The 12,714-nt window shown below is 42.5% G+C and overlaps 2 protein-coding genes across 10 annotated transcripts in view; one reads left to right on the top strand and one right to left on the bottom strand.

Moving 5' to 3' along the window:
• cerk (ceramide kinase) overlaps positions 1–8,229 on the bottom strand; it is a 36,024-nt gene extending 27,795 nt beyond the window's left edge. The window contains exon 1 of the mRNA XM_031865685.1: positions 7,959–8,229. Within this exon, the coding sequence (XP_031721545.1) occupies positions 7,959–8,109 (151 nt within the window). The 5' untranslated portion in view covers positions 8,110–8,229. The remainder of the gene's footprint in view (positions 1–7,958) is intronic.
• A 1,543-nt stretch (positions 8,230–9,772) lies between these two features.
• Positions 9,773–12,714, top strand: part of tbc1d22a (TBC1 domain family, member 22a) — a 96,012-nt gene continuing 93,070 nt past the window's right edge. For 4 of the 9 annotated variants that reach the window (XM_031865781.1, XM_031865779.1, XM_031865775.1 and 1 more), the window contains exons 1-2: positions 9,975–10,501; positions 12,432–12,615. In XM_031865781.1, the coding sequence (XP_031721641.1) occupies positions 10,377–10,501; positions 12,432–12,615 (309 nt within the window). In that variant the 5' untranslated portion in view covers positions 9,975–10,376. The other 5 variants (XM_031865782.1, XM_031865776.1, XM_031865780.1 and 2 more) reach the window with 2 other exon arrangements.

The following is a 12,714-nucleotide window of genomic DNA, read 5'->3' as shown; positions in this document are numbered from 1 at the left end:
TCTGGGAAGAAGGTGTCGGCCTATGATGGCTCATTATTGACAATGAGATTTAGGCTACAGTCTATGGATTTAGATCAGTCTGTCCCACTGACACCCTGGGATGTTTGAAATGAGTCTTAAGGGAGTGTGTTACACAAACAGATCATTGAGGAAGATCATTTTTGAGCTGTTGATTTAAGCCGACATTCTGAACACTTGCATCATTATGTGGAACGTAAAAGTGTCGCAGGGAGATAGCCGAAATACATTAAATCTACTTTTTCTGTTGTGCAACAGTCATGCAAGCGTACGCAGATGAGCAAAAGCATATCCTCTTTGGTAAACTGTTGCACGTTGAGTCACAGATACCGTAGAGTGGGAAAGAACCCAAGATTACAACAAACTGCATTAGACTTGAGATAATTCAACACAAAATCTTGCATTGGCTCTTTGTTTCATATCCGAACACCACGCTTGTATCCGATTTATGCCAAAAACATTCATTGGAATACATTAGAATATCTTATCTTGTGTCTTACACATTTACATGTTTGTTATCTGAAGCGCCATGGCTTACGGTCAAACCTGAAAAAAATGAAAAATGTATGAAATCTTTTCTCTGTGTTAGCCTGGTGGGCAAATCAACTTCTGTCAAAGGCAAATTACATTACATTATTCACTGAGTCAGTACAAGCGGTATTTCTCTCCATCGCTAGCCAGGCCGCTCTTTAGAACAACTTGGTCAAATGAACCCCCAGAAAACGAGCACAAAGCCAACAATATCAATGAACTGTGTTAGGGAAGGAACTGGAAACAAACTCTTGACATTCCCACATTCCAACACTGCTCCAATAACCCTGCCACACACACACACACACACACACACACACACACACACACACTCACAGGAGGCATAAACACGCACACGCTCAAGTACACAATAATCCCATCACTACAGGCACACAGAAGACACACAAATTCCTCGACTTCTTTAGCTCAGTGCGGTCTCTAAGCTACATGCTAAGCCCTCGGCCATACAAGGCAGAGCCTCTCTGCTCTGCTTTGACATACTTTTCTTTGTGCTTGCAAAGACTCCCAGCACCGGCAGTCAGACAGTGTGTGCTGCCTATTCATACCACAGGGCTCAGTGTGTTACTGTGAGCCGAAGGGGTCCGCTACTTGCAAAAAGGAAAAGTCCCTTTTCAGGGACTCAGGGTTTATTTTTTCTAACGTCTGGAACTTGCTCTGCACTTGGAAGAAAGTATTCAAATGTGTGTTTTGTTGCTGCGAAGCTGAGGTGATACCTGTGAAGAAAAGTTGTGGCAACCAAGCCAGTGCTTCAGCTATCAGTTACTCCGGAAAAAGAAAAAAAAGCCCCGGATGTGACAATGAAGCGTAAGAGGACGAGCCCTAACATCTCAAAGAGACAAACCACAAGAGATCGTGTCACAAGCAGGGCAGTAAACACTAGAGGCTGCCAGGTGATATTGATATCAATGTTTTCATATAAAGCCATAGAGTTTTAACTATGTGGGTCATGAAAACAAAGAAAACACTTCATCGCCTGACTTGCAAAAAGTATTGTTTATGAAGGAGTAAGGCTGTACATCATTTACAAGATGCATGGGTATGATTCCAACTGAAGCATGGCCAAAACAAAGTAGTTACTACTGCTTAGGCCCAATAATTATTAAATTAGGATTGGAGGATTTAAGCTTATTACCTGCAGATAATAACAATACATCACTTTAAAGGGATATTCAACATTTTGCAAAATACAATTATTTGCTTTCTTGGACGTGCAGAGAGTTAAAACCAATTGTCTGTATGGTAAAAATGTATGGCGCTGGTTAGCTTAGCTTAGCATAAAGACGAAACAGAGGGAAACAGACAGCCTTGCCCTTTTCCAAAACAAAACAATCCACCTACCAGGAAGTGCACCCGGCCAAGAAATGGTCCCGCTTTTAGATTTCACAGAGATTAAACAAACAAAAGGTTATGTTATTATTTTATTGAGCTTTAGCAGTGCTAGTAGGTTTTGGACAGAACCAGGTTTTGCTGTTCCCCTGTTTCCAGAAATCAAATAATTATATTTCCCAAAATGTCAACAACAGCAGCAACGTCAAACAACAGGTGAAGTTTCAGGTTCCCCACATGAGAGGTCATGACGGCCATGGAAATAAGGACAAGTTCAAGCACAATCACATGGGATCCGATGAGAACAAGAGGCAGCATAGAGAATAACCATAAATAAATGGATCTCAAATTCTGGCAATGGCAGTGTGTTGCTTTGCCCAGAGTGTGAATGTAATCCCCAACTCTGGCATTGTTCGTGCCTTTTTTTTTTCAGCGAGCCAGAAACATCCAAGTCCTCAGGGCACGGGGTGCTACTGGTTTCCATTCCAACCACATGAGATGGATTAACACCTGCACTGTTGTAATCTGTTAAAGGGCCAGGACCAGTTTGCAGATCTTCTAGACCAGATCTGTGAATTTGTATTTCACGTGATTGCATGCATCAGTGGCTCCCTGGCTTTTTGTCTCGTGACTCTTTAAACAAGGGGTTAATCACGGGTAGCATATGTGACCAGTTTAACCAAGGATTTATTAATCCCACGGTAAAGTTACAGTAAATCACAAGAAAAAAAGAATACTCCATTCCATTATTCTAGCTATATTTGATAATGCAAGCAACCTGTAGTTTCCGTTCAGGTGATAGAGCAACCTTAGTGGTTTGCTTAAGCATATCATTTTAAAAGAACATAAGAGAAGGCATAAGGTTTAAAATCAGTGAAGTGGCCCTTTAACTACCTGAAGGGTAAAAATCCAGCGGTACTCAATAAGGATTTAGAGCCACTGGTCTTGGGAACGATTGCATCCTATAACGATGGAACAAAGAGGATCTTTCAGTTAATGTAATGGAGCTTAGGGGGTCAGTTAAATGCAGCTCTTCGATCGCGGGCAATTCCGTTGAAATAACTTTTGCCCTTTTAAAATGCTGGTGTCACCGGGCCTTTATGGGTTCAGGCAGAAAGCACCGCTGCTCGGTCTCTGTGGCGGCAGGTTAGTATCTTTCCCCTGTGATAACTGATGAGCGACCTTAACCGAGTATAGCAGTATAGCTGAAGTTCAGACTAAATTGCTGCAAACGTTAAGAGACTGCTTTGTACTTTTGTGGTGGATCAACAAGTACCTGGGCCTGCCGTGGTACATCTGTGGATACATCACGGTCCTGCTCGTCCTGCTACCCACAAACTGTGTGGCATCGCACTAAAACAAATGTCAGTTTCCTAGACAGTGCCTCACATTAACATAACGTCCGCGAATGCCTCGTCACCGCCTTTGGCTTCTAAGTGTCCCCAGACATTCTCTCATCGGCCCAAAATGAGGACGTGTACGATATATTTGGGGATGATCTTGCAGGATTTGATCTTAACTTGATACATCCGATGCTTTCATGCGTGTGTGTGTGTGTGTGTGTGTTAACAAGAGATTTTGTGTATATGATGTCTGTGACAGCACAGAGTCTGGCCTCACCTTCTTTTTGTCCCCCGACAACAACAACAACAACAAGCTGTCATCATATTCATATTCATATTCTGCTGTTGTTCTCGGGCACCCCTCCCTTTACACAGTGGATCAGTATGTAATCCCTTTATTGTTACGCAGGTTTTGGAACCGACAATGTGCCAGCGCGAGCTTAAGGAAATGCTCGCGCTTGTAGGTGTCCCCGCACTGTTCATGTAGTTTCCATATCATTCCTGTTTTGCTTGCACATATTGCATTTCCAAGTGGCATGCATCACGGGCGCAACAGAGGGATTTAACTGAGGGCGTGAGACTGATAATGTTGTCTGGTGATGCAACCTAATATTTAAGCATTCTTTTGGCCCCGTGCTGGATATTAGCTGCAGATGTATGCAAGTGTTTTACTGCATTATCCTAAAAAATATGAGTTCATATCAAACAAGGTGGAGGATAGCACTCAACCGCACCAACACATCGTCTTCCAGGTCATTGATTCTTTGTGCAATTACCTTTAGAGGTCCTACTCTTTGCTCCTACAGAACCCAAGCCGCAGGTATATAAATACAATCAATGTAATAAAAGGGCTTGTATGGCTGCCAGTAAAGCAGTAAAGAAAAGTAATGCGGTTTACCCGATCTCCAGCTGTTGTTTTCTGGCACTGTTTATTCCTCGGTACCTCTCTCTCCCTCCCTCTGCTGCCGTCTCACAACGTACAGACAGGGCTGTGCATTGAGCACCCGCTTTAGATTACAAAGCGCAGCTTTGCCTGGGTACACATGGCAGTGAGCTGTCAAACAAGACACGTGGATTCCTCCCAGGCACAATGGGTTTGTTTTAAGTCAAGGCTATAGAGGCAAACAGATGGAGAAGGAAGAAAGCACAGCAATGGTGGAAGGTATAACAGTCAATAGGGGTGCAATGGTACCGCTAGATCACTACATGTGCCAAAAGTAGCGGTCAACACAAGTCATTATTTTGAGCTGCGTTTGGATTTTCAGCATGGCTCATGGGACGGCAATGTTGGTGCGTTTGTCCAGCCCTTTGGTTCAGACTGAAATATCGTATCTGCATTATTAGCAAATATTCCATAAATTGCCATAAAATGTACTTCACACATTCATGTTCCCCAGAGGATGAAGCCTAAAGACTTCGGTGATGCTCTGACTTTTCCTCCAGTGCCTCCGCGAGGTTGAAGTTGTTTGTCCTTTTCGTCAAATACCTCAGGAGCTGTTGACTGGATTTCCATGCAATTTGGTACAGACAGTCGTGGTCCCCAGAGGATGAAGCTTAATGATTTTGTTGATCTTCTGGCTTTACAGCTGGTGCCGTCGAAAGGTCAAACCGTTCACTTAAGTTGCTCACAGAAGACACAGCGCTGCTAGCATGGCTCGAGCCTTCTTTTTTCTTCTTTCCTTCAGAACTTTTGAGACTTACTGTAGTTCTACGAGTAACTGATGCACAAAATCATGCAGCTTTGTTTTGCTTCTTTACTTGTTATATGTGGATTTTGCGAAGGGATTTTGTTACAGAGGAAATTCTGTGATGCTGATACCCTATTTCAGCCTGATTTCCAATACTTCCTGTATTGCTATAAGTGAATCCCTGACTGTAACACTTTGGAATAGTATCCAGCTCTGCCATATGGGAAAGCAAATATCTAAAATAAAAACCTGGCCACGAGAGATACCCAGGCTTAGAGGGCCTGAGGAAGTACTACTCGCAAAGCATAGTGATTTGGAGGAAAAGGGAGATGCTCTCCAAAGCATATGCCATGATTTAGTGACGATTTTTCTTCCAAGATGGGAGCATGCATTGTGTAAGAGGAGTGACTCGGGGATTATGTGGACGTAGGATTTACTCTAGGCTCAGAGGCCATGCCATCTCAGTGATTGGATTCTGTCTGTGTGTATCTGTGTGTGAACAAAGCATTCCTGGCTCGGAAAACCCTTGTCTTGTTCTCTACTCGGCACATCTGACTGACTGACTGACGCTCGTGATTCGACCCGAATCCACTTCAATGTGGAGAGGTAACATCCGCTAATGTTGTGTAAACCTGAGCACCAGGACCAGAGTGGTGTTTACCGCTCACATCAGTTACTCTTGCCATTTATGGCACTCGTGTGTCAGTTTGATGTTCGAGGGGGGAAAGAGAAATTTTAGGGAAGAAAAATGAGAAAAATACGAGCCACCTGTCAAATTTGAGTCACGCTGCATGAATTTCTGCTATCAGCTGGGATTTTTCTGTCTTCTCAGAGCTGCGGTTCACAGATTTTTCTTGACTTCTAAATGTTATTTGATAGGAAATGTTAAATGTGTACCAACTAATATGTCACCTTCTATCTGTTGCATTTCCCCTTATACCCCTGTTTGTTTTGTCGCCTCATTATTTCCATTTTAAGTCAACTACACTGGAAAATGATGTTGTACGTGGCAAAGAAAAATAATCCGTCCTACTCCTTAATTACTCATTCATTTGCATTATTTCTGCTGTCATGGGCACTGAACCTGCGACCGTGCCGGTAAGGGTCTGGCGTCTAGAAACGAACAACCCTGCAAACTAGAACAAGTCATCTCAAGGACATTCCACCAATCAGTCTACGACAGCTGCACAAATTTACAGCTTCAAATAAACAGAGAGAGAGAGAACTGTACAAAGAGCGAAGCGTGGAGCGCTCGTGCGGCCCATGACGCATGTCAACAACATGTGAAACACGTGGAGGGTTTCCTTCCTTGGGTCGGTGCAAAGACGATCACCCCCGTAGTTACTGATTAACCCGACCACACTGACTTCTAATGATAGCCACACTCCACTCAAAGAGTACATGTATAAAAAGATAAACATAATCAGCCACTTCAGCTTGCTTAAGCAGTCACAGTCATTGATTTCCTCATAAAGAGTGTGGCTCTGTTTGATGTTGGACTTACTGGATATTTATCACCTGCAATGTCTCCTTGCTTGATTCCTACCTCCAGGGTAAACAGGGCCGCTCTCGTCGCAGCGATCGCTGGGGGAGATTTTGGTGAAGTCGCGTTGAACATTGACTCAATAAATGGAAGTCTTTATGGCAGGTTATTATAGGGCGCTTGATACCACTTTCAGGAAGGTCAATGGCCAGGTTTAAACTGAAGTGTGCAGTGCCAGCTGTAATAACTCCACTCGATATGGTACAGTAATTGCAGACCGGGGAACTCATCTAGATGAACAAACATTAGCCTCAGGAGGTTATGAGGACGTCTGGATTAAGTGAAAGTTGTCTGATACAAAAGATGGAAAGTCATCCACAACATCTCTCCCAATTCATAGTCTATGGAGCAGCACCTTGTGAGCAGTTAGACTCACAAATTAGAGTTTTGGCACGCTTTTGTGGATTTGGTAGAGAGTTGTTCACGTTAACTATTTTTGGACTGTTAATTAAAGAACATATGAATGACACTTATGAATTTTGAATATGGCGGTAGTTCCCCTTCATTCTTATTTTTGTTTTTTTTGCAGTTAGCACTGTTAGCTGGGCAACAGTAGTTAATGGGTGCGTAAACATTAAAGCTGGAGTAAGTAATGTATTCTAGAATTTGTTTTTTTGTTATATTTGTTGAAATTATCTTTACATCCCGACAGCAATCAATTAATCAAATATTCTGACAATTTTGGCAAGTGGCTTTGGAAGAAGGCCTGAAGGGATTTGGAGTTCCCTGTTACTAAATAAATATGCATGGCCGTACAGCTGTAGTGCAGAAAATCCTCACTGTTTCTGTTGAGTAAAGTTAATACCCCGTACTTTATGTTTGGAGACAATTATGCCTCCTTTTTTGCCCCCCAAAAAAAGTTGAGTGGCTTCAGCTTGGCCCTAAAAAAAGCTGACATTTTGCAGATTTTTCTCAAAGCCAGCCGAGGCAGAAAGCCCCTTTCACGAACGAGAGAGCACGAGCAAACTCCTTCAGCGGGACAAGTTAAATAACCCTCTTCCAGTGTTTGCTTGTAAGAAACAAGAGCCTCCTAATTATCTCTGTCTGAAAAACCCACGCGTGTGACCTGCTCTTGTCAGGCTACAGACCCCCAATCTACAGTGGCAACATGACCCGACTGTTGCTCCCTCAACATGTGCATCATCCTGATAAGGAGTGCAGAGAGTGGGAAGACAGCTGCTCCAGACTTTTTTTTTATTTTTTGCATGGATGACATGGTTACCAAAGGCAAATTATTTCTTGGAGGGATATATAGGCTTTAAATGAAAACTGAACAACATTGGTTACTTCCTTTGATGTTTTTGACCTTTTGTGTTCATATTTCATTTCCATATTTTCTTTAAATATTTATTTCTCTGAATTTCAACATGATTAGTTGGGGCTGTTTGGCATATACTTCTTAGGTTTTAAAGATATGAACCAAAAGGCTGTTTATTTATGTTACAAACAGTTATGACAAAGCAAACTCATTCAACTTGTTGGACTGACCTGTTTCAGCACTGTTGCTGATGACTCCAGAGCTGCGTTTTCTGCGCCTCTCCATTTCCTTCCACTCTAAGACACTGCAGTTCAGAGCAACTTCTACCTGCCTGTGCTTGTGAAAGAGCATCGAAGACAGTAGTCGGGCTTGTTCTTCCATGATATCGGTCGGACGCGCCGTTAGCGACGCTGTCGCCCGATGATTCTCATCTCTACCTATGTACGGCCCGCATGACAGAACGCTGCTCTGTGTCCGAAGCGTGTTGAGCCAGTGTTTGGCCCCGTGCTGCTGCCGGGACAAGAGGGGACTTAAAACAAAGATCGTGTATGAGAGAGATGATTCACTCTATCGTGAAAATGAAACTGGCTTACTTCCCACAGGCCACTGGGCCGTCCTACAACAATCATACATTGGAAATAACATAATAAATTACATTACCCGGCCTAAAATCGGTTTGTTTTTATTTTAACCCATTTTTGACAGTTCACGCCAAGGAAACAATTTATCCAGTGTAAAATGTAAGTTCTGAACTAGGTAGGCTAATTCAAATTTCAACAAATATTTGCCATTTTCATTGAGACTTTAAGTATTTTTGAAATTTCTCATTAAACACAACTCACAGATGTGTAAGGGTTGATTTATTGATCAGCAGTTACCGACACAATAGCCTATTTGACTTTCCAGCACATTGTTGTTAAAATATATAAATGCCTAATGATATGTGTGTGTGTGTGTGTGTGTGTGTGTGTGTGTGTGTGTGTGTGTGCTTTGTACTGGAACTAGGGCCCCTCATAGTAGCGTGCGCTGGGGCCCTTCGTAACCACCTTACGGCACTGTTTATAACTACAAATTATTAAGTGTAGTTTTTTTTCGAGATGAAAAATAACTAAATCTTAGATGTTTTATCTGAAAAGGTTTACAGAGGTATGACAACTTTAACCACTTTCCCACTAACATCGATACCCCAACGGGCGTCTGCAGTACCGTGAAATTGTGAAGGAGTGAGAGCTCTTGCCTTAAATCCTGCCTGCTGCAACCCCGTGGAACAAACACTGCATCAGCGCGTTGCGTAAACACACGAGCCCTCTGGTTCATGAATCAGAGCACTGAGGTGCCTCCACACTGTCGCAGACTGAGAATTTAATAATTACCGTAACCTCGCACAACCTCCAGACAGTGACGTGGCAAACACCAGTATTAACAAAAATGATGACTAAACTGTGTTTGCGTGGGTTTGACCTCCACAACAGGCTTCTGCGTTGAGAGTGAGGCAAAGTAATAAGAGGAGAATACGAGGTGCTGTCCAGGTACAACTTTTACTAATAGTGCATTTCCATGTTCAGGCTGGATCTGGCCCTTAGATAAATATACTTGCCCCTATAGCTGAAATCATAGTGTAGTTAAAAAGGCTCACGTAATTCCCAATAAATGTGACATTGTAATAACACTGCCCCGGCATGATGAGAGGCACGCTATTTGAACTATGCTGAAATTACTTCTAATAAACTTTAGAGATAATTAACACTGGTGCATAATAAAAAAAAACACGTATTGAACTACAAATACATCCGCCTCATACTATAAACTGCTATGGAAATAGTAGTGTTAAATGATAAGCATTTTTCTCTCCCTGTCTCTGGTCCTGATGCTGATGGTCTCTCTTTTGATTGACACACAGCTCGTGGTTTCATTCAACAAAGCAAAGACAGATCATGACGTGGGCAGCTTGCCGTGCCACCTAACAGCAGAGCTCACTTGTGATTGGCTCACATAGCGGAAGTGTCGCTCCAGCCAATCACAGCAACGTTTGCTTGCCGATTAGGCAGTATCAACATGGCAGCTCTCTGAGTTTTGGAGGAGGGTACATGGTGTAAATAAACACAAATTTCACGTTTTAAAGATAACGACAGCGTTTGCGTGTTTGTGTTTGAGACTGGTTGGACCATAGAGTGAAAATGTCGAATGACGGAAATAAGAAACAGTTCTGGAAAAGAAACGCAGCGAAGGTTCCTGGCAGGTGAGTGACGTGTTCCCTCCTGTCGGCTAGCTTAGCCTAGCTAGCCTCACTGAACTGACGCTGCACTGTGGCGCTTCAAACGGAACTTTCACTTTCACTGACGGTCCTCCGATGTTGCACCAAGTTTGCGAGTTACACCCCCTGTAACGTGCCATTGTCTGTGGTAAATTAGCTCTCAATCACAGGTTACGCCTCTCCGCTTTTAGCTGACTTAGAGCTACGTTGCTAACAGTGGCTAACAGTTAAGCAATTTACCCACACACCGCAGTCACAGAGTTCTAACTAATTATATTATAACCATTTTATAATACGGAGTAGCCATGGGTTTACAGCAGCAGGTCGTTTTCATGTCACTTAGCCCCAAAATTGTAGCATTAACCGGCATTGTTTTTGGTATTCAGAAGCTAGCATGGCTAGCTTGACAGCCAGTTCTGAATTAGCTCATTCATTTACATTCTCTCTTCTTCACTTCCTCAGCATTCAGCATGTGTACGGCGCACAACATCCACCTTTCGACCCGCTCCTCCATGCTAAGTAAGTTAAAAGTACTTCGTCACTGTAGGTTAATGCACTATGATGTTACTGGAGTAGTTTGGTGCTAGTCTGGGCTTCTGCTCACCGCAGGTTTTTAAGTTTCTTTGCTGATGCTAACCGTTTGCCTCAGTTGCTAAACGTCATGCTACCCGAGCTGAAGTTGGCATTCTCGCCTCTACGTTTGCTCCAAAATAACGTTCAAAAGCGGAAGTGATGTATTCATTCTGCATGAAACAGTGGAGGAATATATATTTCCTAATCACGGAAGAACAGTTTTCATCACATCATGTTTTGACAAACAGACAAGCTTATCTGATGTGTTTCAGGCTAAAGGGTTCTTTCTCGTTACTTAAGAGAAACACTTCCTTGATGATCAGCAGCACCAACTTTATGGATGATTACGCAATACTTTTATTTAAGTGGTAAAAAAAAGTCCTAAAAGGACATCAGCATAAACCAGGACTTCATCTACTGGTTTGAGTTAATTTCAGTTCACCATTACCAGTAGAGGATGAGTATTTGGCAGAAGACAACAAAACAAGTCAGACATCTTGAAGGGTAGCTACCGATCCCCTCAGAAGACAGAACACTTCATACTGTAAAACATGTACTTTTAGCCACATCCCCAGGAATGTGGGAGTGTTTGTTCTGCCATTCGACAGACACCCAGCTGTTACACGTCATTACAACATGGTTACATGTGTGAAACTGCATGCATTGGTCCTTGCAGTGTAATTCTGATAACCTTTGGTTCGCTCGGCATGGCCTGTGCTGTTCTGCAAGTGTCCGTGAAAGTGCACCGACCGGACAATCTAGCTGTTAGGTGGCTGGTTTGACAACTTAAAGGACAAAAGACATAGTTTTATTTTAAAGTTTGTAATCATGTCCAGTACAAATGGGTTATGTTACATGATTTGAAAAACTAACAATTCAAAGGGATGTTGGAAGTATCAGTATTTCAGGACTACATGGTACCTACACACATCTTACGTGTGTAAAAATATGGGAATGAATACATTTATGATTGAAATCATTAACTAAAAGAAAAAGCCTGGACCTTTCCAGTAAATGTTTAATGTACAGCTAAAAAACGACATTGAAAAACTGTAAAATCTTGAAACGTTAAGTTTGTACAAAACTTTTTTTTAATTTAACCATTATTTAGTCCAGCATAGGAAATATCTTTAACTTTTTGTACTGTATCTATCTCATTTTACACACACACACACACACACACATGCGCAAAGATAGAAAAACAGCCTATTATTTGGTAAAAATCCCTTCATTTCCTTTGACTGATGTTTAATCATGTACATTTCCACAAGGGGTTGAATTCAATTTTCTTGTTTTTTTTGTCCGTGTATAGGTTCAGACACTGTCTTTTCTTCTAAGTTATGATGAAAGTAAGCTAATATGGACAAGTCTCTCCCTTTTATTATGGTAATGCTTGTCTTTGTAAGAAATCAGAGCACCTCCCCTCCTCCCCACCTTCCCTTTTCCCGCATCGCATGATAAGGAAAGGTTGATTTTAATTGAATTCTCTTTTTTCTGTTGCGTTTCTTGTTCCGGCTGAATGAAACGGTGTCCTTGCACCACAAAGACAGCGGCTCGGTTTCTTTTGAACAGGACCCAGAGTCGGTCTCTTTAAGTCGTGAGACCCGTTTTTGATTCTAGTGCTTTGGATGCGTGTCTTCTGTGTTGTTAGTGGTAATTCTAGCCAATGCCGGTGCGTTAAAAAGTGGATATTTTGTAGACTTTGAATCACGCCGAATGTTGCATAATTCATTAATTATTGAGGGCCTCTCTTTTTTTAAAATTCTATTTGTTTGCCCACCTGTCAGTGTCAAAATGATTCACTTCTCGTCTCCTTCTCCCCCCCCCTATCCTCACTCCTCTTCCCTGTTCCCTTGTCCCTGTCTCTGTCCTCCAGCCTGATTAAAGCAGGCAACAGGCCTCCTCCGGCCACGCCAGGCAAGCCCAAGAAGGCTACTACCTTCCAGGAGTTCGAGAGCATCACAAGCGACGCCTGGGACGTCGGGGACGATGACGACGAGTTGCTGGCCATGGCCGCACAGAACCTTAACATCGAGGTGGTCATGGAGACGGCCAATAAGGTGAACAGCCAGATGAAGGGGTTTTCTATACTTAAGTGTTTTTTTTAATAAAACACATGTTTCTTTTCTGCCACAGAGACTTCGTCTAGGGATAGATTA

Source organism: Anarrhichthys ocellatus, unplaced genomic scaffold, assembly GCF_004355925.1.
Source record: "Anarrhichthys ocellatus isolate YVR2014 unplaced genomic scaffold, GSC_Weel_1.0 scaffold33, whole genome shotgun sequence".
Taxonomy (NCBI): Eukaryota; Metazoa; Chordata; class Actinopteri; order Perciformes; family Anarhichadidae; genus Anarrhichthys; species Anarrhichthys ocellatus.
The sequence above is the reverse complement of the archived record's forward strand: the minus strand, read 5'-3'. Positions and strand labels throughout refer to the sequence as shown.